At 43.5% G+C, this 25,997-nt stretch overlaps 1 protein-coding gene across 5 annotated transcripts in view; it reads left to right on the forward strand.

Moving 5' to 3' along the window:
- Positions 1–9,042: 9,042 nt before the first annotated feature.
- Positions 9,043–25,997, forward strand: part of ARHGAP26 (Rho GTPase activating protein 26) — a 496,856-nt gene continuing 479,901 nt past the window's right edge. For all 5 annotated transcript variants that reach the window (XM_061189774.1, XM_061189777.1, XM_061189778.1 and 2 more), the window contains exon 1: positions 9,043–9,561. In XM_061189774.1, the coding sequence (XP_061045757.1) occupies positions 9,408–9,561 (154 nt within the window). In that variant the 5' untranslated portion in view covers positions 9,043–9,407. The remainder of the gene's footprint in view (positions 9,562–25,997) is intronic.

Here is a 25,997-nt window from a genome sequence, read left to right on the forward strand (position 1 = left end):
GGACCTCTAATATGCTAATGTGCATTTAAAGTATGCACATGTATGAGAAGATCCAGAGGCAAGAAAGAGAGCAAGGTGTACGGGCCTACTTTAGTTTAGGTTATTTTGCGTAAGTAAGCTGATTAATTTGGTCATTTCAGCAGCAACAATGGTAAGAAATAGGCCAGTTACTTTTATTGATCCAAGTGACCCTGAGGCTGTACTGAAATTGTCTTCTGACAATTTTCTGGTTTCATCTCAGCTTTTGCATAAGTTTATGTTTATTAATGGTTTATTGTTTTTCTTAAATATCTTTCCTCATTTAATACACATTCCTGCCCTGTAAATCAGATATTGTCTTTACTCTAAATGTTTAAGAAAACTTTCTTATAAACTTGACCAAGGAGGTGAAAGACTTATAGTCTGAGAACTATAAAACACTGATAAAGGATACTGAAGATGATTCAAAGAAATGGAAAGATATCCCATGCTCTTGGATTAGAAGAACTAACATTGTTAAAATGGTCATGATCATATTACCCAAAGCAATTTACAGATTTAATGTGATCCCTATCAAATTACCCATGACATTTTTTCACAGAACTAGAATAAAGAATCTTAAAATTTATATGGAACCATAAAAGACCCAGAATGGCCAAAGCAATCCTGAGGAAAAAGAATAAAGCTGGAGCATCACACTCCCAGACTTCGGACAATACTACAAAGCTACAGTAATCAAAACAGTTTGGTATTGGCACAAAAACAGACATATGGATCAATGGAACAGAATAGAGAGCCCAGAAATAAACCCACACACCTACGGTCAATTAATCTTCCACAAAGGAGGCAAGGATATACAATGGGAAAAACACAGTCTCTTCAGCAAGTGGTGTTGGGAAAGCTGGACAGCTGCATGTAAATCAGTGAAGTTAGAACACATCCTCATACCATACACAAAAATAAACTCAAAATGGCTTAAATACTTAAATATATGACACCATAAAACTCCTAGAAGAGAACATACGGAAAACATTCCCTCACGTAAATTGTACCAATGTTTTCTTAAGTCAGTCTCTCGAGGCAATAGAAATAAAAGCAAAAATAAACAAGTGAAATCTAATCAAACTTACAAGCTTTTGCACAGCAAAGGAAACCATAAACAAAATGAAAAGACAACCTATGGACTGGGAGAAAATATTCGCAAACAATGCAACCGACAAGGGCTTAATTCCCAAAATATACAAACAGCTCACACAACTCAACAACGACAACAACAACAACAACAACTCAATCAAAAAATGGGCAGGAGACCTAAATAGACATTTCTCCAAAGAAGACATACAGATGGCCAACAGGCACATGAAAAGATGCTCAACATTGCTAATTATTAGAGAAATGCAAACAAAACTACAATGAGGTACCACCTCACAGTGGTCAGAATGGCCATCATTAAAAAGTCTACAAGTAAAAAATGCTGGATAGGGTATGGAGAAAAGAGAACCCTCCTACACTGTTGGTGAAAATATTTATAAATTGGTGCAGCCACTATGAAAAACAGTATGGAGGTTCCTTAAAAAACTAAAAATAGAGTTACCAGATGATCCAGCAATCCTACTCCAGGGCGTATATCCAGGGGAAACTCCAATTCGAAAAGATACATGGACCCCAGTGTTCATAGCAGCACTAGTAACAATAGCCAAGACATGGAAGCAACCTAAATGTGTATTGACAGGTGAATGGATAAAGAAGATGTTGCATATATACATAATGAAATACTACTCAGCCATAAAAAAGAATGAAATAATGCCATTTGCAGCAACATGGAGGGACCTAGAGTTTATCATACTAAGTGAAGTAAGTCAGAAAGAGAAAGACAAATACTATATGATATCACTTATATGTGGAATCTAAAGTATGACACAAATGAACTTATTTATGAAACAGAAAGAGACTCACAGACATAGAAAACAAACTTACAGTTACCAAAGGGGAAAGGGGGTGGGGGGCAATAAATGGGGAGTTTGGGATTAGCAGATACAAACTACTTATATAAAATAGATAAACAATAAGGTCCTAATGTATAACAAAGGGAACTATATTCAATATTCTGTAATAAAGCATAATGGAAAAGAAAAAAAGAAGAAAACATCCTTAAAAGTAATAATTTTCCATTTTGGAAACTACCTAAGAACCACATATTAATGCAGATGACCAAATTTCAGGAGGAGGTAAAACAGTAGGTTTTGTGATTAGTGCATTTTATCAGTTAGGGTTGTGTTTGGCTTTGAGTAGCAGCAAACCCCATTAATGGAGCTTAAAGAGGTTATGTTTTTTCCGCTTCATGTGATGAGTAGTTGAGAGGTATGCACTTTGGGGATAAGCGTTGTGGCTCACGGATGTCACCAAGGCATCTGGCTCCCACTCTCTTCCTCCATCAGTCCTTAGCATGTGGCATTCCTTCTCATGATTGCCAGATGGCTGCTGTTCCTCCATGCATTGTACCCACATTCTAGGCAAAAAGAAGAGGGAAGGAAGGTGGGCAGAAGGTGTGTGTTAATTGTCTTCTTATGAAAAAAAAAAACCCTTTTCCAAAACCCTACCCAGTAGATTTCCAATCATATCTCAATGGCCAGTAAAGTGGCTCATGGCCACGAGCAGCTGTGTGAAAGCCGGAGGAATTGAAATCTTTAGCTGGGCACTTGAGGTTCTGCTAGTAACATAGCCTAAGTCTGGAGCTACACTACCAGTTAGAATCTCAGCTCTGTTGCTCAGTGGTTATGTGACTATAGGTGATTCATTTTCATTTTCCTCCCCTATAAAATGGAGATAAGCTAATAAGAGTGTTGTTATGAGATTAAGTTTTATAAAGTGTTTAGAAGAGTATGTGGAACATAGTAAATGTTATATAAGTACTTCCTCAGTAAATGAGTAAAGAAGATGGGAGAATGGACATTGGGTAGAAAAGCAGCAGACGTAGAATAAATAAATTATTAAAAAATGGAAATAAAAATATTGCTAACATATAAAACAGATTTGTGTAGTAGAAGTAATATGAGTTTCATTGATTTCTTGAGCCAAAGAATGTTAATTAAGTGCTGTTACCTCCCTTAAAGAACTGCAAGCCAGTGGTTTTATAAGGATAGATTACTCTTTTTTTCTTTGGAGGATAATGAGAATTTCATGTCTGCTTCAGTCGCTTGCTACTACACGAATTGTAGGGCCTGGGATTTAAAGCCAAAACAAATTAGAGGCTAGTATAATGATTGATGTATTGGGGGCATACTAGCAAAAGGTCCTGGAAAAACACATACAGTTCTCCTCCTCTCTCATTCATGTGTGATTTTATTCCATTTTTAGGTATTTGGCTATTATTATCAATTTTTTAACATGTGTAAAATGTCTTTCTGATAGATACCTTGTATGGAGATAGTTATTGAAGGCAGATAGATTTGAGTAATAAGCCTAGTTCCACCACTAACTATGTGACCTTAGGCACCTTACATCTCGAAGCCGTAGCTGCCTTATCTATTGGGTGGGCCAAAAATTTCTTTCGGTTTTTTCCATAAGATGGCTCTGGTAGCAGTTAGTTGTCTTTAACTTCATTTGAAACAATTTTGTTAGATTGTATGTGACAGCTGTCATATCAGCGTGCATTTAAAAATAGACTTAACAAAGTTGGTGAATTTTTGTGTAGCCATTTTAATATTGAAGATGGAAGAAAAAACCAGCATTTTGGCATATTATGCTTTATTATTTCAAGAAAGGTAAAAATGCAAATGAAACGCACAAAAAGATTTGTGCAGTGTACGGAGAAGGCGCTGTGACTGATCGAACGTGTCAAAAGTGGTTTGCAAAGTCTCGTGCTGGAGATTTCTTGCTGGATGATGCTCCATGGTTGGGTTGACCAGTTGAAGTTGATAGTGATCAAATCGAAACAATAATTGAGAACAATCAACGTTGTACCATGCGGGAGATAGCCAACATACTCAAAATATCCAAATCAAGCTTTGAAAATCATCTGCACCAGCTTGGTTATGTGAATCGCTTTGATGTTTGGGTTCTACATAAGTTAAGTGAAAAAAACCTTCTTGACCATACTTCCACATGCGATTCTCTACTGAAACATAATGAAAACGTTCCGTATTTAAAATAAATTGTGACGGGCGATGAAAAGTGGATACTGTACAACAGTGTGGAATGGAAGAGATCGTGGGGCAAGCGAAATGAACCACCACCAACCACACCAAAGGCCGGTCTTCATCCAAAGAAGGTGATGTTGTGTATATGGTGGGATTAGAAGGGAGTCCTCTATTATGAGCTCTTTCTGGAAAACCAAACGTTAATTCCAACAAGTACTGCTCCCAATTAGACCAACTGAAAGCAGCACTCGATGAAAAGCGTCCAGAATTAGTCAACAGAAAAACGCATCATCTTCCAACAGGATAACGCAAGACTGCATGTTTCTTTGATGACCAGGCAAAAACTGTTACAGATTGGCTGGGAAGTTCTGATTCATCCGTTGTATTCACTGGACATTCCACCTTCGGATTTCCAGTTATTTTGATCTTTACAAAATTCTCTTAATGGAAAAAATTTCAATTCCCTGGAAGACTGTAAAAGGCACCTGGAACAGTTCTTTGCTCAAAACGATAAAAAATTTTGGGAAGATGGAATTATGAAGTTGCCTGAAAAATAGCAGAAGGTAGTGGAACAAAACAGTGAATACGTTGTTCAATAAAGCTCTTGGTGAAAATGAAAAAAATGTGTCTTTTATTTTTACTTAAAAAACCAAAGGCACTTTATGGCCCACCCAATATGAAGGGTATCAGTACCTACTTCCCAGGATTCTACTAAAGGTTAAGTGAGGAAATACAATAAAGTGCTTAGCATGAATCCTACTGCACAGCAAAAGCTTAATAAATATCATCGTTAACATCACCACCATCATTTTTTAAAACCAACTTTATTGAGGTGCAGTTTATATACAATAAAATGCAGCCATGAATTTTGACAAATGTTGATGCCTATGTACCACAATCGAGATATAGATTTTCCATTACCCCCAAATCAGTATTTTAAAATAGGAAAATTGATGTCCTATCCAGTAAGAACACAAAGGTGAAGTCATGTGTAGAGAGACGTATGGTATCAACTATACAAAAGAATGAATAAATGCTAACTAGAATTACAAAACCAGGAGAATGTAGCAGAAGGAGCACTCATTTTGAGGGGGGTTGGGGGACCGGTCAGGTGTACTGCATATTATTGCTTCTGCCTATTCAGCAGCAATTAATTCTCTCTTCTCTTAACAGCACTTTGCTTGTCCTTTGCGGGAACAACTCCTCCCAACGCTTTATGTGTTACGAGTGGGGCTGTTTCACCTCTGGTTTCAGTCTTGTAATTTCTGCTAGACTTCTTGGAAAGAAAACTCTCTTACTGCTTGATAGTGCTTGATAGTGCTTGATGTAAGTTTGGAGAAGCAGAAAGAGCCACTGAAAATGAAGGCATCACAGAGGACGGTCAGCTGGAGTGATGGAGAGAGAGACCTTATACTGATGTCATCATCTAAACTGCCAGAAGCTGCCCTGAAGCTACACTATCCCTGGTCCTCAGTTACGTGAGGACTGATGAACTTTCATCATAGACCAGCTCCGTTCTCTAGCTTGTGTTCAGGAATCATGAGCCAGTGACCCTTGCCCACCTCCGATTGTGTGGGCTTGGAGATAACATATGTGAGAGTGCTTTCCTGTTTTCTACAAATGGGAGGTAATTGTATGGTAGATATAAAGTTAATTGGAGGGACTTCTCTGGTGGCGCAGTGGTTAAGAATCCACTTGCCAATGCAGGGCAGGGGACACGGGTTCGAGCCCTGGTCCGGGAAGATCCCACATGCCGCGGAGCAACTAAGCCCGTGCGCCACAACTACTGAGCCTGTGCTCTAGAGCCTGTGAGCCACAACTACTGAAGCCCGCGCGCCTAGAGCCTGTGCTCCGCAACAAGAGAAGTGACCGCAATGAGAAGCCCGTGCACCGCAATGAAGAGTAGCCCCTGCTCGCCACAACTAGAGAAAGCCCGTGCACAGCAATGCAGACCCAATGCAGACAAAAAAAAAAGAAAAGTTAATTGGACAATTGAAGGCAGAAATAATATGGATTTAAAATGCATTGATATCAAAACTAGAAGTATTTGAACTAACTGGTTAATTTGAAGGAATTCAGATATTCATCCAAAGAAATTAGGCCAAATCATTTTGCCTAAATAATTTCTCTATTTCATATGACAGTGATTTCTGGGCCTTAACTGTTCTGTTCTATTTGCTTTCATGGCCACAACCTATGTTGTTACATGAGTCATTGTTTCTTCCTTATTAAACAGGTGCCCCTCCCTTTGGCATTGTGCATATTTGAAGTGCCCTTTGCTGTCCTAGGTGCTGGGGGTATATAGTGAACACAGAATCTCTATCTCATGGAGCTTATTTTCTAGGGAGAGAGAGACAGCTGCACCTTCCAGGGGCCAGTTTCTGTACTCAGTACTTCTACATTCTGATTCTCTTCTGATAATATTGCAGAAAGTGTGGGAGGTCTTTGTGGAAATTCTGGATTAAATTCATAAGAAGTTACACACTTGTAAACAGGCATATTAAGGTATACGTTTGTGTATGTGTATGTGCCACACACTCTTCTTAGCTAGGTAACCTGGTTCAAGTTACAACTCTGGGCCTCAATTTCTCATCTGAAAAATGGGGATTATCCTAGTACCAGTCTTAACCTTGTAGGGACTAAATGCATGTACATAATTTTAGCATAGTGTCTGGCACAAACTAAGAGCTTAACAAATGATGGGTAATATTTCTTATTATTCTTACTAATACGTATATGTTTATGCACATTCGCCCAATATTCCTCAATAGAATAAAAATAAATAATTGTGGACCTCATTTTGTTTCATTCATTTAACATTTATTGAATACTTTGCCTTGTGCTAGGCCCGCAGTGGCAGATTGGTTTTTTCAGAGATGGCTGCATTAATATCTCCCTTTCTTTTTACTTCCCCATCTGGAGGTACAGTCTAATTACTCTCTCCTTAAATCTTGGCTTGTGACTTGCTTGTACCCAGTGAAGGTGGAAGAAGTGTTTGACTTCCAAGGCTAGGTCATAAAAGGTGATTCAGCTTTCCTCTTGTGAGCTGGAACGTTCACACTGGGGTGCTGAGGCCGCCACGCAGTGAGGAAACTCAACTAGACCACATTGAGAGACCACACAGTGAAGTCCTGAGCCCACCGAAGAGAGAGAGATGCTCCTGTTACCATATGACTGCAAACATGCGAGACCCCAAGCCAGAATCACCCAGCCAGGCTCTCTCCCAAATTCCTGACCCACAGAGATTATGAGAGAAAATAAAGTGATCATAGTTGTTTTAATCCATTAAGTTTTGGTGTGATTTGTTATGTATCACTTAAGAGCCAGAACACCTACTTTTAAGTGCTCAAGATATTGCATTAAACAGATTTAGTTTCATGGGATTTCCATTCCACATCTTTCTCATTCTTGGCAGGTGAGGAACAACTATTTTCAGGGTTTTAATTATCCATCTGATAGCTGTTTGGGCCTGCTGTCAAGTCTGAATTTGTAGCTACAACTGGCAAATAGATCACATTCATTCATTTATGCATTTAATAAATCAGTACCTTGACATCGATGCCTTCTCTGGCCCCCTGAGCTAGCAATCCCTTCTCCACGTTCCCGAGCACCCAGGCCTTCTATCCTAACTTACCATGCAGCATTGCTATTGCTTGTCGCTTGTCTCTCCCACTAACCAGTAGCAGTCAGGTTCATTCTGTGTTATTCATCTTTGCATCTCTAGCATCTAGCCTAGTGCCTAAACATAGACCTATGTGAAAAACAATAGCAACAAAACACACACACACACACACACACACACGCAAAACCACCTAACTGGAGGGCTGCTAGTTCCTAGACATACAAATAGTTTATTCCAAGACAGTCCCTATCCTCTAGGAGTTCACAGTTCAGCACTAGACACTGTGGGATCCAGCCTGGCAAGTGCAGTGCGTGAGCTGCCTGGATTGATTCCTGTGGTGGAACCAAAGGGCTACAGGGCAACGCACTGGGGGTGGGGGTGGGGTAGGAGGTGGAGAGGGACACGGGAAAGGATCCATTCATTTATTCCACAAATATTTATCAATCGCCATAGCACACGTAGCACACGGTAAGCGCTCAATATCTGTTATTAGACGCCGGCCACTGTTCTAGGTGTTAGGGATGCCGCAGCGCACAAGAAAACAGCGGTGGCTCGTGTTCTTGAAGCTCACGGTGCAGCAAAGGACGACAGGCAGTGGACGTAATTATGTAAAATTGTGTTAGGTGCCCAGCAGTGAAACAACAGGCGGCTGAAATTCTCGTAAGGATGTTAGATCCTTCGGCTGAGAGCAGCCGTGGGCGGGTTTTGAGCAGGAGTGGCCGTGAGGGGGCCGGACTGTAGGGGGCGGGAAGACTGCAGGCAAGAAAAGCTGGTAATTTTAAGATGCAAATATTTTCTGCTCGACTGGAAGAAGGAGCTTGTTCTTAGGGGCGATGTGGTCGCTTGGTGCGCTCGGGGTTCCCTCTGGGGCAGGGGGCTGCATTTTGAGTGCAAGCTCGATTGCCTGAAGTGTGAGGGGGACTGCAGCCCTAAATTCCCAGATTTTTCATGTTCAGCACATCTAGGCTCTTCCGCTCCCCAGACCTTCAGACGCATCATCTCGGATGCGAGCCGGCAAGGTACGGGGCATGCCGCAGCGCTCACGCTCGCGGCTCCGGGTCTGCAACACCGCGCGGGCGGGTGCGGGCGGAGCTTGTGCTGCGGACCTAGGCAGTGGCGTGGGCCCCGCCCTCTGCCCCAGACCCCACCTCCGGACCCCGCTGATTGGGTCATGGCCGCGGAAGGGCCGGGCGTACCCGAGAGGCCCGGGGGTCGGGCTGAGGCGGGGCTCTGATTGGCTCGACTGGGATTAGGTCATTGCTAGCAGGTTAGTGCGGCCTGAACGCCGGCGGAGCGGCCCAGGCTGCTGTGAGAGGGCGCTCGAGGCTGCTGGAGAGCGAACAGGCGAAGGAGGCGGGGAGGAGGCGGCTGCACTCGCTCGACTGCTCGTTCCCTTCCCGGCGCCGCTTCGGGTCCACCGCTGCGCTTCCTGCTCCCCGGCCGCTCGGTTGCACGCCGCTGGAGCAACCGCCCTTCGTTCGGGTCCCGGCTCGGTTCGGAAGTCGTGCGCGCCCGCGGACACCGCGCGCAGGGCTAGCCGGCGCCACACCTGTGGAGCCGGCGGCCGTCGCGGGTGCCGGCCGGGGTCCCGCCGCGTGCGTGCTCGGGGCTGCGGGCCGCCGGGGCCCCGGGGGAGGCGCGCCCCCCGGCTGGGCGCCGCAGACACCATGGGGCTGCCCGCGCTCGAATTCAGCGACTGCTGCCTCGACAGCCCGCACTTCCGAGAGACGCTCAAGTCACACGAAGCGGAGCTGGACAAGACCAACAAATTCATCAAGGAGCTCATCAAGGACGGGAAGTCACTCGTCAGCGCGCTCAAGAGTGAGTGCCCCCGAGCCTGGCGGGGACGGAGTTCCGGGGCGGGAGGGGCCGTCGGGAGGCGCTCAGCCCTGGGGGTCGCGTGTCCGGCTGGTTTTCTGCCCCCGGGCGCTGAGGGACGGGTGTAGATGCTTGTAGTGGGGCGGGAAGGATACGTAAAATGGGCGAACTAGCAAGAAGACGGTGAGGGAAAAGATCCGTCGCCCGGCCGTTTGCGTTCCGGGGTAGCTGGGAGGAGAGCGAGCGCGAGTGGCGCTCCGGGGCGCCGCGGGCGGGTGTGCGCGGCACACAGGTGTCCTGGGAGTGGGACTGGAGTGCCTGGTGCGCCGCAGCCTGTTGGGAAACCCCTTCGCGTCCACGGCTCCCGCTCCCTTGGGGAAGAGTTGCTCACCCCTGGGTGCCCAGCCTTGGGAATGGAGCGGGCCCCGCCAAGGGGGCGCTGCCTCCCCTCGGAAAAAGGCGGGTTGTGCCTGCTTCGCTCCCTGGGCGCAGTGCCAGCCTGCTCAGGGCCGCCGGGTTCTCCGAAAGGCACAGCCGCTGCCCAGAGAAGGGCTGGGTGGAATGGTCGGTCAGCTCGCGATTCTCTGGAGTATTGGCAGCCTGTACCCCCCAGATCTAGAATCAGGGCCACGTACGTGTGCAGGTTCTGATTCTTGTGTTTAGCAGAAGGTGATAGGGGTGGGAGTACAGAATCAGAGTGTTCCTTTACTCTAAACTGTGGGCGAGGATTTAAAAATAGAACGAACATATCCTCTCCCTCTCCTGCTCCCTCGCTTCCCTTTTTACCTCTCCCAATATCCTTGAAAACTCAGAAGTCTGAGAAGGAATGTCCTCGGTCCTCACTCAGAAAGGAGAAGTTTAAACTCATCCTTATAGATCCTCAAACCTTTTGTAAAACAATTTTTGCAAATTTCCCTTTGGCAGGGGAGAAATGAGTTTTGCATTCTGTGTATGATTTGCCTTGTCTTCTGCAGAGCCAGGGAATGTCTCCTGGCCAAAGAGGAGTGCTCTATGGAAGAGCGCCTTGGATTGTTGAGATCTTTTTATGGGTGCCTTTTCAGTCTACCCATTTAAAAATAGTTTGGTCCATCTTTTAGTTTTGAGAATCAGGAAAAAAGGCAGACAGTGGAATTGTCTTTGACTTTTCCTTTGTGATGGATTTCTTAATAGGTGGTATCTTTCAGCTAAGAAAGCTTGCATTGGCAGAGTGGGGCCCTAGCTGTGGGAATTGTCCCCAAGCCTCTATAAAGGAGACGTAAAGTCAAGTGCCCGAGGTGTCATTTTGTGAGCCTGTTGCTTCTAAAAATGAAGAGGGAGACAGTGGAGCCCCAGGGCAGCAAGTGCCAGTGTTTTGGGGTGAAATAAACATGGAACTTTGATGTGATAAGGCTCCTCAGAGGCAGGGTCTCTGCTGGAGGCTGTGACCTGAAGCATATGAGCAGACTCTTCTTTTGTCAATGACCAGGACCATTGTTGGTTCAGGGAATATGTGACCCTGGTTTGGAGTAAGTTAGGGGCCCACTTATAGGCTGGGCCCATGAATTTTGAGTGACTCTCAGGCTGGCTTTAATTGGGCCTCTGCTTTATTCAGCAAACATTTGGAGTGCTTGCTGTGTGTTAGATATTGCCCCAGGCACTGAAGTAGTAGTGACAGTTCTGCTGCCCCTGTGGTTGTAAAGACTGACTCCATGCCAGGCACTGCTTCACCCACAAATTATCTCATGTACTGTTACTCATTTTACAAATGAGAAAACAGACTTGGAGAAATCACTAGCCCAGAGCCGCACTGCTCTAACGGCAGGGCAGTTTCTGAGCCTCCACATGGTCTGAGCCAGAGATGGAGTTCCTGCTGATGCTGAGCTCTTAATTCTGCCCCATCCCTCTTGCCCAGAATGGACCCCCTGGACCAAGCCTTTTGGAATTTGGACTTGCATTTTGTATCTCAGCCTTGAGTCTGAGGAGGATGCATTTGTGTGACTGGCAGTTTATTTGCCTGCTACTATTTTTTGGAGGAGTGGGGAGGGCATGTAAGAATTCTTTGGGTAGGAGGAAACAGTACAATGATAAAATTAAAGAGTTATTCAAATTGTCTAGTGGAATGGACCAGCTCTGAACTTGGGGGAGAACTAGGTGTTCTAATCTCTTAATATCCAGCTCTACTACTAACTATACTCTTCTATTCTTACTACTGCTTGAACAGGTCATGTGACCTCTTAAAAAGGGTGGAGGTGATTACTATTTACCAGACTTCGGGCACTGTGTTGTCATTAGGTGCTTCTTGCATCGTATACTACTATATTAGTATTTGTGTATTCATTTTCTTTGGATCATCTTTATCACTACTGTAAATGTAAAGCCAGTGTTTTAAAAAATACATACGTAAAAATAAATATATAATTGTGTAAGTAACACTGGTTTAGATGATTTATAGGCTTTTCCAGCTCAGAAATTTTATGGTTTTATTTTGTAATTAATTTTCACAGATCTTTGGGTTAAGGTTTCCTTTGTGTGTTAATCTGAGACAATAAAACTGGGATTGCTGAAGTTCAGCTAGATCATTTTTCTTGCTACTTCCACTTTATGAATGAGGAAACTGAAGCTCAGAGAGATTAGTAACCTGCCCAAGGCATCACAGCAATTAAGCTGTCTGATTCCAGAGCCTGTGCACTTAACTCTGAAGCAAAACTGTTGTGTAGGTCTGTTGTCTCTTGATTCCCCTTGATAATCTGATAAACAAATGAACTCCTTGAAGTGTTTCCCTGGAGTTCAAACCTCTGGGCTGGACACATGGAAGATAAGCAATAAAATAATTTGGGACCTACATTTCAAAAAATCCTGCTTTTGGAGAAAGTTCTTGTTTGATGTGGTGACTCTGAGTCACTTTTTTCTGTGCTGATTTGTCCAGGCCTTTTCTGTGGGCACTCTTTCCTTGATTAATCTGTGTCTCAGTCAAGAGGATTCTGTGTGTTTTAGTCCTTTTTTCTTTCTGTAAGATGATAGAGGCCAGCGATGAAGTTCAAACTTGTAGAATTAAGAGTTTTAGGATTTTCTGTGTTCCATTCTTGACACCATCACTTACTGATTGACTCTGAGTGAGTCACTAAGCCTGAGCTCCTCCTGTGTAAAATGGGAGTAGCCACTCTGACCTCCTAGGGTTGCTGTGAGCACAAATGAAACAGTGTATGTAAAGAAAGCACTTAGCTTGAAGCCTGGTGCATAGCATTGCTCAATTAATGGTAGCTGTTATTATCTTCCAGCATTCAGGGTTGTCAAGACTCAGAGCAAGAGTCACTAAGAGCAGAATTGTCCTTCCAAAAGAACATTTTTTGATTTGGATGCAAGGAGTAAGGCCCATGCCTTCTTCATGCCAGTTGTTGGTAACTTACACAGTTGTGTATGTATTAACCACTGGTGGGAAGAAGCCTGGTAATCCAATTTGTATAAAGTCATGGTTATGACAAAAAAAAGCCCCACAAGTTAAAGAGAAAAAAAAAAAGTCTCTCAACATCTCTGTTGTTCCTAATAACATTCTGGTAGCTTAAATTTTCCATCTTCTTGCTGGATTAACCCCTCTACCCCCCCACCCATCCAGTGGCTGAGCTGGCTGCCTCCCTTTGCCTTGCAGGAAAAACTTGCAGAATGCACTGGACTTCATGTCTGGCTGTCTCATGGACTCGATGGCAAACCAAATGTGGTTTCCCAGAACTGAAAGTGAATTAGGCTGTTGGTTTTGAGAGGTGATGTGGGTTTTCAGGAACTGTGTTTCTTTCCACCTTCAGAGTTGGTTTATGGACTTGCTGCTGGGGATATACCCCTTTAAGTTTGACTTCTTTCTGAGATAGAGTGAGTTCTCTTATTTTGATAGTCTTAGGTGGGAGGAGTGGGGCAGGAATGCACATTTTAGAATATCTTTATTGAGATGTAATTTGCGTTAGTATACTGTTCACTCATTTAAAGCATCCAGTTCAACGGTTTTTAGTACATTCGCAGAGCTGTACAGCTATCACCACAATCAGTCTTAGAACATTTTCGTCGCCCCCAAAAGAAATCCCGTTCCCATAAGCAGTCATTCCCCACCATTTGCTCCCAACTCCTCCCTCCCCATCCTCCCGCCCTCCAGCCCTAGTCGACCACTAATGTATTTTCTGTCTCTATGGATTTGCCTATTCTGGATATCAGAAGTGTAATTTTAATAGTTTTCTCTTAGATGGTGGTGAGCATCTTGAGGCACAGTTTTCTTGATTGGAATTTCAGGTGGGAAACTTTGAACCCATAAGCTGCTCTCCTTCAGTGGGGTTTAAGTAGAGGTGGAGTCCCAAAGACTGAACCATGTCCTAGGGAAAACCCAGGTGTCTCATGAGGGGGAGGGGATGGATTCATTCTAGTTCATGGTACTTTGAAGGATGCAGAGGAGACTACCAAAACAAGACCAAGGATCCAACCCCTTCTGTCAGTGAGCTTTTCAGTTAAGTTGGGGCAGGGTGTGTGATACTGAAAAAAGCCTTACTCTGGGGTTGGTAGCCTGCCGGGAGACACTTTTTTTTTTTTTTACAAAAAAACTATGAGACCATAGTTTTCATGAGACTTTTTGGGGATGACATGCCTTTTTCATTGTATTCTCGGAGGTTAGTAATTCTGACCTGCATCACATCTCCAAGGCAACCACGGAGAATTTTAACAGAAATAAGTAGTTTTATAAGAATGCCAGCAAAAACCACAACAATAAATTTTAACTGCTATTTGTCTGTCAATAATCAAATCTTAAATTCAACGGACATTTATCTTTTAACAGAAATAGGGTTGTATAAATCTGTAGTCATAACTATATATACAAAGCAAAATTCTATATTTTGGAACTTGAACCCTAGGTGGAGAGACAGATAAAAAGTCTGATGTACTTAAGTGAGATCACACTTATAAGATTTTTTGCTAAGGCATGAAGAAAGAACATTTAGGTAGTGCATTACTTAAGGAAAAAAAAAGAATGAGATCTAAATAGTTTTAATAATATCTGCTAGAGGGCATTCATGAGGCTCAATAGGGACCCTAAACTCACAATACAGAAAAAAAAAAAGTAAAAATTATATCTACATTCTTATATAGTGCAAGCTGTCATTAATTGCCATAATCTAAATGCCCAGTCTGACAGATGTGTTCCAGAAAAAGCATGTCTGTCTTAAATGTTTCAGAAATCTTCTCTGGTCCTGGGTTGATAGCCACTCATCTCCACGGATAATGCCACATTTCAGAGTGGTCTGTATTCTGGACATTAGTAATCCTAGTGGGCATTGACATAACATTCTCTTTATAGCAGTCCTTCCACAAGATGCCTTCCAAGAATGCATTTATGTATGGCTCCAGCCCTTTTATGTAGATAGGGAACACATCAGTATTGAGTTCATTTAAGAAGTGGACTCGGAGGAGTTAACTTGGAGCCCGTAATATGCAGCCTGAGGAGACCCAGATCTGGGGAGCATAGTGCAATGCAAGGAGCCAGGCCTCTGTTATCAGGCAGACCTGGTGTTTAGTCCAAGCTCTACCACATACACGCTGTAAGACGTTGGGGGCACTGTCAGTTTCCTCAACAAACAAACAAGCAAACAGAAAACCTGAAACCTTGCCAGCAGCTCTTATTTATTGAGCACTCACCAAGGGCCCGGCCCTATGCTAAGTGCACACATTGTCTCGTGAGTCTTTATACCACTGTCCGGTGGGATGAATACTCTTATTTGTGTGCACGTTACAGTTTGGGTAACTTGTCTAAGGTCACACAGCTAGGAAGTTGTGCAACCAAGTTTTGAAGCTGACCACGGACTGCAGGGCCTTCTCTTGAACATGACCCTTCAGTGCTTCAGTAGACACGCTGGCAGTGAAGATGCAAATTGTTTGGAGATCTAGACACTAGAAAGAAGAAACATGCAGCAGGTGCTAGATTAAGTGAGAATATTGTTCCCGTTGTTTTTCAGAATCTGAGTCCTGAGTAGCAAAGAATAGCTAAGATTCTGTATTGTGCTCTGAAGTTTTGTGTTTCTCTCTTCATCATATGATTAAAGAGCCGTTGTAGGCTAGTGAGACAAATGAGGGCGTCTGATTATCTCTTGGCTTTTTGAAGCAGTAGAGTTGCTCTTTGGGGGTAGCACTGATTACCAATGAGTCTCTCTCTTTTTTAATATTTTTTAGAAAATGCATACTTTCCTAGCATTCATTTATTTTTTTAATTAAAAAATTAAAAAATTGAGATATAATTGACATACAGTATTTTTTAGTGTTAGGTGTACAACATAATGATTCGCTATTTGTATATAATATGAAATGATTGCCGCAGTATGTCTAGTTAACATCCGTCACCATACATAATTACGAATTTTTTTCTTGTGATGAGAACTTTTAAGATCTACTCTCTTAGCAGCTTTCAAATATACAATTAGAGTACTATTACCTATAGTCACCATGCTGTACATCACATACCATGACTTATTTTATAACTGAAAGTTATTCTCTTTTAACTGGGTAATAAAGCATTGAACATGGAGGCCAAAAACTTGTTCTTGAGTCTGATTTGTTAAGATAGATAGTTCATCCTCTTTGCTCATTAAAACAAGAGTAAAAAAAAATCAACATCAAGAGTTGTGTGCTTAGAGCATGTCACCCTTTTATACTTCTTTAGGACTTGCTGTAGGCTTTTTACAGTAGTAAGGTGAGTCCTTCATTAATGGTATAAATTCCCAAAGGCTGTTCAGTGCCAACCTGCTTTGTTTAGGAGTAATTATATTACTCACAAAATCCTAATGGAACAAATGCTTATGGAGTTAGGTAACAAAAAGTTTTTTCTCAGCTCCTTTGCTTTGCTTTAGCACCTTTCAAATAAAAGAAAAAAAAAAGGCATTTCCTAATTATTTGTAAACGGTGGTAATTTGCAGTACTGACATTTGGAGTATTTCTCATACAAATATAAACAACGGCAAATTATATCCAAACAAGATTTTGTAGTTTTTATATAACACTGGCTTTAAAAAAAGTCCTTCCACTTTAATCCAATTATTCTGTTCTCAGTTGGATTGAATAAATTGCATCTAATCTGTTGCGCTCAGCCCACTGATTGAGGCTTAAGTTCTCCCCTCCCTCCTTTTTTAAAAAATATAATTAATAGACTATTTTTTAGAGACGTTTTAGGTTTACAGAACAATTGAGTGGAATGTATAGAGAGTTCCCATAGAGTCCCTCACACCCTTTCCTCTCAGGCGGTACATTTGTTACAAAAGTGATATAGTGTTATAACTGAAGTCCATTGTTTACATTAGGGTTCACTCTTTGTGTTGTATATTCTATGAGTTTTGACAAACGTATAATAACGTGTGTTGGCCATTACAGTACAATGCAGAATAATTTCAACCCTTGAAATACATGTCTTTGTGCGGACATGTGTTTTCATTTCTTATTTCATTTCCTACCTAGGAGTAGAATTGCTAGGATGTATGGATAAACTTATGTTTAATTTTTAAAAAAACCTGCCAAACTGTTTTCTGCAGCAGAGGCATCCTTTTAAATTCCCACCAGGATCGTCTGAAGGTTTCAATTTTTCCACATCATCACCAGTACTTGTTACTGTCTGTCTTTTTGATTGTAGCCATTGTAGTGAGCGTGAAGTGATATCTCTTGGTTTTAATTTGCATTTCCATGATGACTAACGATGATGAGCACCTTTTCATATGATTAAGGGCCATTGGTGCATTTTCTTTGCTGACATGTCTATTCAGATCTTTTTGTTGGGCACTATTTTATACCTTGGATTTTTTTTTTATCCTTTTACTTTGTCCCATACAACTTTTTAAATTTTTTTGTCCCATAAAACTTTTGATGATTAAGTGAACACCACTCCACTTGGTAGATTTTCTCCATTTGCCCTCATTTGGGGACTTTCTGCTTCCATTTGCTTCAACCTCAGATGCACTTGACTGATCCATTTCACATTCCAGGGCTTGGAAGGTGATTCTGACAGGGCTGTGGTTCAGATCTCTGCTCCAGCTAGGCCAGCCATCATCCCTCTGGGCAGAAGCCTCAGGCTGAACTTCCTAGTGCTGGCCAGTGTAAGCTAATGATCACAAACCCCAGGAATTGACAACATGAGAATGGGTCAGGGAGGAACCGTTATCACCACCAAGCTATTGGGGAAAGCAATTCATGAAGGTGACTTTGCTACCCTGTTTAGGCCATTGCATTTTTAAAAGTTAGCCAAAGGAGGGATGCCGGTATGAAGCTCACAAAGTGGATTTTCTAGATTAAATTTCTGACTGACCCTAGTTTCAATTTTTAAAATTATAACCCAGTATGTTCCAAATTATATATCTTAGGCCACCAGAGGAAGGCTTTCATTTCAAATATGGAGCTTTGCTCCACTCTTACTGTGTCCTCCAAGCCCTAGCCTAGAGTAAGGGTTTTTTGTTTTTTTTTAAAATTATTTATTTATTTATTTATTTATTTATGGCTGTGTTGGGTCTTTGTTTCTGTGCGAGGGCTTCCTCTAGTTGCGGCAAGTGGGGGCCACTCTTCATTGCGGTGCGCGGGCCTCTCACTATCGCGGCCTATCACTATTGCGGCCTCTCTTGTTGCGGAGCACAGGCTCCAGACGCGCAGGCTCAGTAATTGTGGCTCACGGGCCTAATTGGTCCGCGGCATGTGGGATCTTCCCAGACCAGTGCTCGAACCCGTGTCCCCTGCATTGGCAGGCAGACTCTCAACCACTACGCCACCAGGGAAGCCCGAGTAAGGGGTTTTAAGGTGGTGGTAACAGGTGCAGAATTCGTGAGGCGGGAGAGATCATGGGGTGTCTGAGGACTAGCAGGGAGGCCAGTGTAGCTGGAGCAGAGTGATGGCAAATGAACAGGGAGAGAGGTCGGGAGCCAGGTCCTAGAGGTCTTGAGTCCCAGAAGGGACTTTGGGTTTCATTCTAAGTGTGATGGGAAGCCAGGAAGAGATTGTGACATCATCCTGCTTGTGTTTTTAAGAGATTATGGGGGCCACTGTGTGGAGAATAATTTAGTGGGGCAAGAATGGAGGCAAGGAGAGCTGTTAGAAGGCTGTTATAATAGGTGAAGTAAGAGGCAATGGCACCTTGGGCTAGGGTGGCAGCACTGGAGACGGTGGTCAGATTCTGGGTGTTTTTGGAAGTAGAGCCCACAGATTTGCTATTTGATTGCATTTGGGCTTTGAGACTAAAAGTCAAGAATGATTAGGGACTTCCCTGGCAGTCTAGTGGTTAAAACTTCGCCTTCCAATGCAGGGGGTGTGGGTTCGATCCTTGGTTGGGGAGCTAAGATCTCACATGCCTCAGGGCCAAAAAACCAAAACATAAAACAGAAGCAATATTGTAACAAATTCAATAAAGACTTTAAAAATGGTCCACATCAAAAAATCTTAAAAAAAAAAAAGAATGATTCAAATGTTTTTAGCTGGAGCAATTATGTGAATGATGGCGCTATTTCCTGAAATAAAGATAACTTGGGAAGGATTAGGTTTGGGGGTAAAATTAACAGTATTAATGGATGACCTAATCTTACAGTGCAAAGACAAAAAAATTCATGTACGCAGTTCATGAATACGTTCTCATAAAAGAATCACAGAGTGTGGAACTATACAGAGTAAAGCACCCGCTTGCCTGAGTTAACCACTGGTGTGCTTTTTTTCTTGTCCTTTTTCTATGCATATTTTTTTTTTCTTAGGTGGAGTTATAGAATATGAATTATTCTGTGTTTTGCTTTTCTGGTTGAGACTCTCTTTTAGAGATCTTCCATGTCAGTACACTGTTTTAGAGATCTTCCATGTCAGTACACATACACAGTGTATTCTTTTTAATGCCTGCAGAGAGCTCTGCTATGTGGAGATACCATGGCTTATTTACCCCGTCTCCTGTTGAGGGATATTTGGATTGCCTCAGCATAGAAGGTGCTGCAGTGATTATTTGCACACCCACCTTTGTGTGTGGGTCCCAGGAGTTCCATGGGATAGATTCCTCAAAGTGGAGTTGTTGCCAGCCTCCATTTTTTAAAGCTCTTTGACATCGACTGTTTAGGTCCTTGCATCCCTGTAGCCAGTTGGTATTTTTCTGGTACTGTTTTGAGTGTGTTGTTAGATTATGTTTCTGAAGCTTAACCTTTTGCTTAAATTGGAAGCATCCTTAACAGAACAAGCCCTTCTGTTAGGCACTGACATGGATTCTAAAGGAATGGGGGGGGGGGAGGTGGGAGAGAGAGGGAGGGAGGGAGGGAGGGAGAGAGAGAGAGAGAGAGAATTACAATTAATTGGCTGTGTCCTAATTAGCCTTGGACCTGTCCGAAATCCTTTCTGAGCTGCAAGTTCTTACAGATAAAATGGGAGATGGCATGTGGCTTTGCCCATATATAATAGGCTATTCTGACCTCAAATTTCAGGGAAATCACATTTGGTAGGGTGAGGAAAACAGCCTTAGTGGCCAGAGGAATATTTACAAATTATAGTCACTGGGGTTTACACATTTTTGTAGAAACCCAGAGTGGAGAAAGAGAGGAAATAGTAAGGAAAACAGCTTGGCAGTGTGGGCCAGAAGCTGTCACGGTGTGTTTATATCTGGCTCATTTCACCTCGGTTGGAAGGCACAGAATGCTACAGAGGGTGAGCTTGGAGACTGGGCAGTACTTACTATATTTAGAAAGAGGAGATTCCTGGGGCTGGGGGGGGTCTGTGTGTGTGTGTGTGTGTGTGTGTGTGTGTGTGTGTGTGTGTTTTCTTTGCCAGATGGACAAAGGGTTGAGGGGCTTGGGAATTCTGGATCAAACCTTGTTAACTGGCTGGCTTCTCTGGGCCAAGCCAGTAGCTAAGGTTTGACTCCTGCTGCTGCCACACAGGAAAAGCCAAAATAAACCCCATTTTACATGGTTTGTAAAAAAACCACAGGTAGGTTTCAAAGCTCATCTGATCTTGCTATCAAATGTGCTTTTAAGTTTATTCCAGGCTGATTTGAACACTTTGAAAATATGAACTGGCTTCTCCCGTGAGACTTTAGATAGATTTCCAGGCAGATTGAGTTGAACTTGAGGCTGTTTCTGTGCCACAGAGACTGTCAAGCAGATAGGACCCAAACCGTAACAGATTCCTGACTGCATATCTCACTATTACACTTGTGGGTCAGGTGTAGAAGATGATTATCAGTTGAGCAAATGAAATAAAATTTAAAAAGCATTTTTATTTTAATTTATACCTATGTTTCTTTTTCAAAAGTTTATGTCAGTAAGTAATACCTATAAAGAGTACACAATTTAGAGGGGACAAGAAGGAATGTGAGCATCCTCAAATTTCTCCTGTCTCCAAATCCTTAGTTCTTCTACTGCAGGCAACATTTTACCCATTCTTGAATATTTTTCAGATATAATTTATGCATGTGCCAGCAAATACAGATTTATATATTTCTCCAGTAGCATACCATATGCACTGTTTTGCATATTTTTGCATTTTGCACGATTTTAATGTATTTTGAATATTATTCAGCATTGGTACGTATAGAGCAAATTCATTTTTAGCATTGCATTGTATTGCACTGTATGGACATAACATAGTTTATTTAATCAGTCCCCAAATAATAGACATTTAGATGATTTCCAACCTTTTACCATTATAAGCAATGCCGCTGTGAACCTCCTGGCACCTGTCATGGGCATATGAGTGAGTAGATCTGTAGGATGCATTCTAGAAATGGAACTGCTGGGCCAGAGGGTATGTACATTTTTCATTTCAATGACTATCTCATAGGAGTGTTTCTGAAAAGCTCTGAGTGAACTGAATTTTATAAATCACATTTTAGAGTAGAAAGGAAACTCACTATTTGGTTTATTATAGGGTGGCATCTGTAATAAAACAACACTTAGAATTTTCTCCATTTCCTACTCCCCAGTTTGTGTGTACTGTTCATTCTGGGATCAGAAGTCACAACCAAGTCATTCCCTAAAATGAGACAGAGCTGGACTGGGGATCACTTGCATGTGAGGCGCCAGAGAGCTTGTTTGTGGTTCTAGTGAGGGTGCTGTTGAGTTTTTATCTTTGTGCAGTGTGCACATTATTTCGGAAGTTTGGCAGGTGTAAAGGAGGGCAGTCTCCCACCTTTGGTGACTGGAGACCGTGACTTTGGGCCAGTAGGCACACCTTGTCTGTCTGCGAAGCTTCTCTGGGGAGTGGCGAGGGAGCTGGGTGCTTTTGTCTGACTTCTCTCTTCTGGCTGCCTCTTCGGCAGAGCTTAGCATTTCCCCTGATAGAAGGCACGTGTTGGCTGTGGTCTCTATTCCAGTGCCTGGGACTGCTCACGTTGGGGTGGAAGGCTCCTGGTAGTGGAGTTCTGGGACAGGGCGGGCATAGTCCCTGCTCTTCAGGAGGCCAGGGAAGAACAGACAGTCCACAGTACAATGATTCCTATCAGTTTAAAAGGGTCTCTGGGGGAAGGAGCAGAGAACTTGGGGAGAGGCAAGTGAAGACATCAAGTCCAAGGAAGCAGTGTTCCTGACCATCAGTCTTTTAAAACCACCTAGGTTATTTCTGCCCCACCTTTACCACATGTATTTATTTTGAAAAAGTCTACTCATTAAAAATTATGTTTATTTCAAAAGGGAACTTTATAGCATTCTGAAATCATAGGTTTGATGTGGTTAGCAATATATTTTTTTCTAGAATATCTTTAAATAGTCATTGAATCATAATCATTAAATTGAAAAATATTTGTCATTGTATCATCTAAAATAGTCCTATATTTTACCAGTGATTTGAGCTCCACTCTGCTTCGCACTGTCCTGAAGCAGAAGTGTGTGAGAGAACGGACATTATGTGGCCATCATGCCGGGAGGGGAGAGGAGGGAAGGGCAAAGATGTGCTTCTCAGACTAAGGTACAGGTGTCAGGGTAGGTGGCAGTGTGCCAGGGAGTATGCAGAGCAAGTGGCAGGGACTACACTTTACTGAAAATCTGTTTTACTCAATGGAATCGTTATTTGAATATTCAAACAAACGCCGGTAAATTATAGAGGAGAAATCAAGATTCCATGGCACTTTTCATGGGAGACCTGCTGGTGTGGCTGAAGAGGAGAACATAGTCAACAGTGGACAGAGGAGGGAGGAGCAGGGGTGTCCCCAGGGTTTCTGTCTTAGGGCTTGGGGCACTGGCTGAACTGTGCACCCCAGGAGAAGAACTGCAGTGTGTGATGGGGGATACAGGGTTAAGTGTCCTTGCTGAGTTGTTTCCATGGGACCTACAAGTGGAGACACCTACCAGGTGGTGGGAAGCACAGGTCAGGTGCTCTGGAGAGAGATGGGGGTACTGCTGTAGGTTTGAGTTTCACCAGATGCTATTAGAGGTCCAGGCAGTGGTTCTCCACCTTAGCTGTCCATTGAAATGCCCTCCAGGTAGAGGAGTCTGGGACTCATCCCCGGAGATTCTGATGTAATTTTGTCTGGGCTGCAGCCTGGGCCTGGGGAATTTTAAAGGTTCTCCAGGTACTGCTAATGTGCAGCATAGGTAGAGAACCACTGGCACGGAGTAAGAGGAGAGAGTGGGGGCTGAAATTGTGGGGAATATCCGCATTACGCAGAATAGGTGGGTAGAATAGGGATGGAGAGATTTGTTCTGATTAAGTACGAGGTGTGTCATCCTGGCAGTTTGGGTGAGGGCTTGCTCGAAGGTCTTTGGATTTGCCCTTTGGAGGTGAAACTAGAGAAAGCAGTTTAAGTGCGAGGGTGATAAATATTCACCTTCCAATATTATTCTGAGGAATAAATGAGATTCTTGTAGGTATTGTGAATAGCAGGGTAAGCAGGCCCATGGTAAGTGCCCTGTAATCGGAATGTCATTATTGTCATTTCTAGATTGTCCTTGTTATAAGGTAGTGGTTCTTAAATGTGAATGTGTGTTAAGAATTTCCTTAATTGCAGATTCCTGGATTCCCCCCAAGGAGATTATGGTGCACAGGCTCTGGGGTGAGGTCCGGAAATCTGCATTCCTTGCAGGGACCTCCGCAGGTGGTTTGCATGGAGGGGGTCCTTGGACCACACATTAAGTCGAATAGGCCTGAGGAGATTCTACATAAGCCTGTCTCAGATCCTTTGTCCCCTCCTTACGGTGCACAGCTGTGCCAGCCAGCCTCAGGTATCTGGAAGGGGACGTGATGGCAGGTCAAGGAATGATGGGGGATTGGCTCCAAAGGGTGCGAGTTCTCCCGACTTCAGAATATCTCAGCATGTGGCTCCATGCCTGGGATCCAGTTGTCCCATGAGCTTGGCCTGTGAGCCAGGACCCTTCTGTGGCATTGGGGGTTGGAGAAGCTCCTGAAGGGAAACTTCATGCTCACGGGCAGTCACAGGGCACACATTTTCCCACAGTGAGTCCTGTCAGGGTTAAAGTCATTTGGGGTCAGAGCCTGTAATTACGTTGCACATTTTTTTTCTCTGAAAACCTTGAGGAAGCATAATGAGCTGGCTGCGCTGTTGCACAGCTTGCGGGTGGGAGCTCTGTCTTGGGGAGAGCAGTAGAGGGACTGGCGGATGGTCCTGGAGGGTGAGGTGCCCCAAACACAGAGAAGGCTCATCTTCACCTGCTGCCTCAGAGCTGCCCTCGGGCAACTCATTTCTGGCAACAGCTCCCTCCTTATCTCTGTTCTGATCTCAGCTGGTTTTCAGCCTCTTTGGGAGGGCTGGGTGACAAAGCAGACCACAGCCACTGCTGGTGGAACCCCGGGGTGTTGGGCCGTGCAGCTTTCCTGCCGCCTGTTGTATCTGACTAGTGCCTTGAGATGTTTGACACAAATCCTGCCTTGGGCTGGTACCCAGCAGAGCATCAGTCTCACAACTCTGGCTGTGGGAGGTATGGAGGCCAGGCAAGCCCTGGGGATGGATGCCTCGCCCGGTCCTGGCTGCGCCCGAGGCATCTGGTCCTCTGACCAGGCCTTGGAGACTACAGATGGCTTTGCTTGCTGCCGTCTCCTGGCCCTCTGATCGAAGCCGCCCTGAGCTCAGTGTGCAAGGTCAGCAAGCTACCACTGTTGCCAGCTCTGTGTAGAGCTACAAGATGGTTCTGTCTCTGGAAAGAAATCCCATTTCCTCTTTACAGAGCCAGCATGCTTGGAATCAGTTTCCCAGCAGGGAAGCTCTGCTCCATTGCATAGAAAATTGGAGTGGAACTGAGAGCTTTTGGCCCCCATTTCTTTTGGGATCTGTCTTTGGCTTGCTTCCTTCTCCCCCACCTCTTCCGGCTGGCATGAGTTCACACCATACTGCAATGAAAAGACATCCCAACAGGGCTTGGGGTTTTTTTTTTGAGGCACAGAGTTCAAGCGTAAAGATGGTCATCAACTGACAAGAACCCAAAATTGGCTTGTTTTCACAAGTTTCAGTTCTGAATGTTGGGGTCTCATCTTCCCCCTTCCCTCAAATCTGGAGAACTGAGTCTCTTTAAGAAAGAAGATTGAAATGTTTTTTGGTGGTTATCTTAAATGAAAGACTTGTGAAATGTTACAGAGGAGAAGGATGATGACTCATGTCTCTTACTGTGACACCTCAAGCAGCCAGATACTGAGCTCCTCAAATGTGCCAGCATGGGGTTAGGCAATGGTGGGCAGAGACCTTGGAGGTCCTGCCTCAGGATTTTTTAAAGCCGCTTAATGAGATATATAATTCACATACCACACAGTTCACTCATTTACAGTGTACAGTTCATGGCTCTTAGTATGTTCACAGAATTTTTCATCCATCTCCACAAGTAGTTATAGAATACGTTTGGTCATCATCCCCAAAAGAAACCCTGCACTCCTTAGCCATCATCCCCATCCTTCCCATTCCCCCCAGCCCTAGGCAACCACTTCCTCAGGATTTTAACCCATGGTCCAAAGTGTGGTGCTCTCCTGTCTGCTTTGTCCTTAGATCGTGTTAAGCTACGTATCCTTTTCCTTCAGTGCATTCAAACAATTTGCGCTTCTCCAGAATGCTGCAGTTTCAGTGCCAGGGTGTTTGGATCTGGAACTCACTTCTTCTCTGTTCTGTTCACCCCCCTGACAAATGTGCTAGTGCAGCAGGACTAATTCACACTCATTCCTGAGTGCATGTAGGTCTCTGGTTAGGACTTCTTTTATCCTGTCTTTCTCTGGGTTTTGATCTTACTTTGGAGAGAGTACTCTCCTGGTGTTAAGTGGGAAGGAATACCCAATATCCAGTAGGTAGATGCCTTTGTTTTGAGCGGAAGAGAGGCACATTTATTTCTACAGAGGAAAAAATTTCAGTGATACACTGATTTGGATAGTCACATTTGGAGGGTTTTAGCTTTATTTTAGGAACTGTTGGTAAAGAAGTAAGTTTCATGTGTGCTGAAATGGCAGTGGTTTGGGGCTGTCTAAGGCGTTAACATGAAAGTCCTTCTTCCCTACAAAAGACCTTGTAT

Source organism: Eubalaena glacialis, chromosome 4 (assembly GCF_028564815.1).
Source record: "Eubalaena glacialis isolate mEubGla1 chromosome 4, mEubGla1.1.hap2.+ XY, whole genome shotgun sequence".
NCBI classification, from domain to species: domain Eukaryota; kingdom Metazoa; phylum Chordata; class Mammalia; order Artiodactyla; family Balaenidae; genus Eubalaena; species Eubalaena glacialis.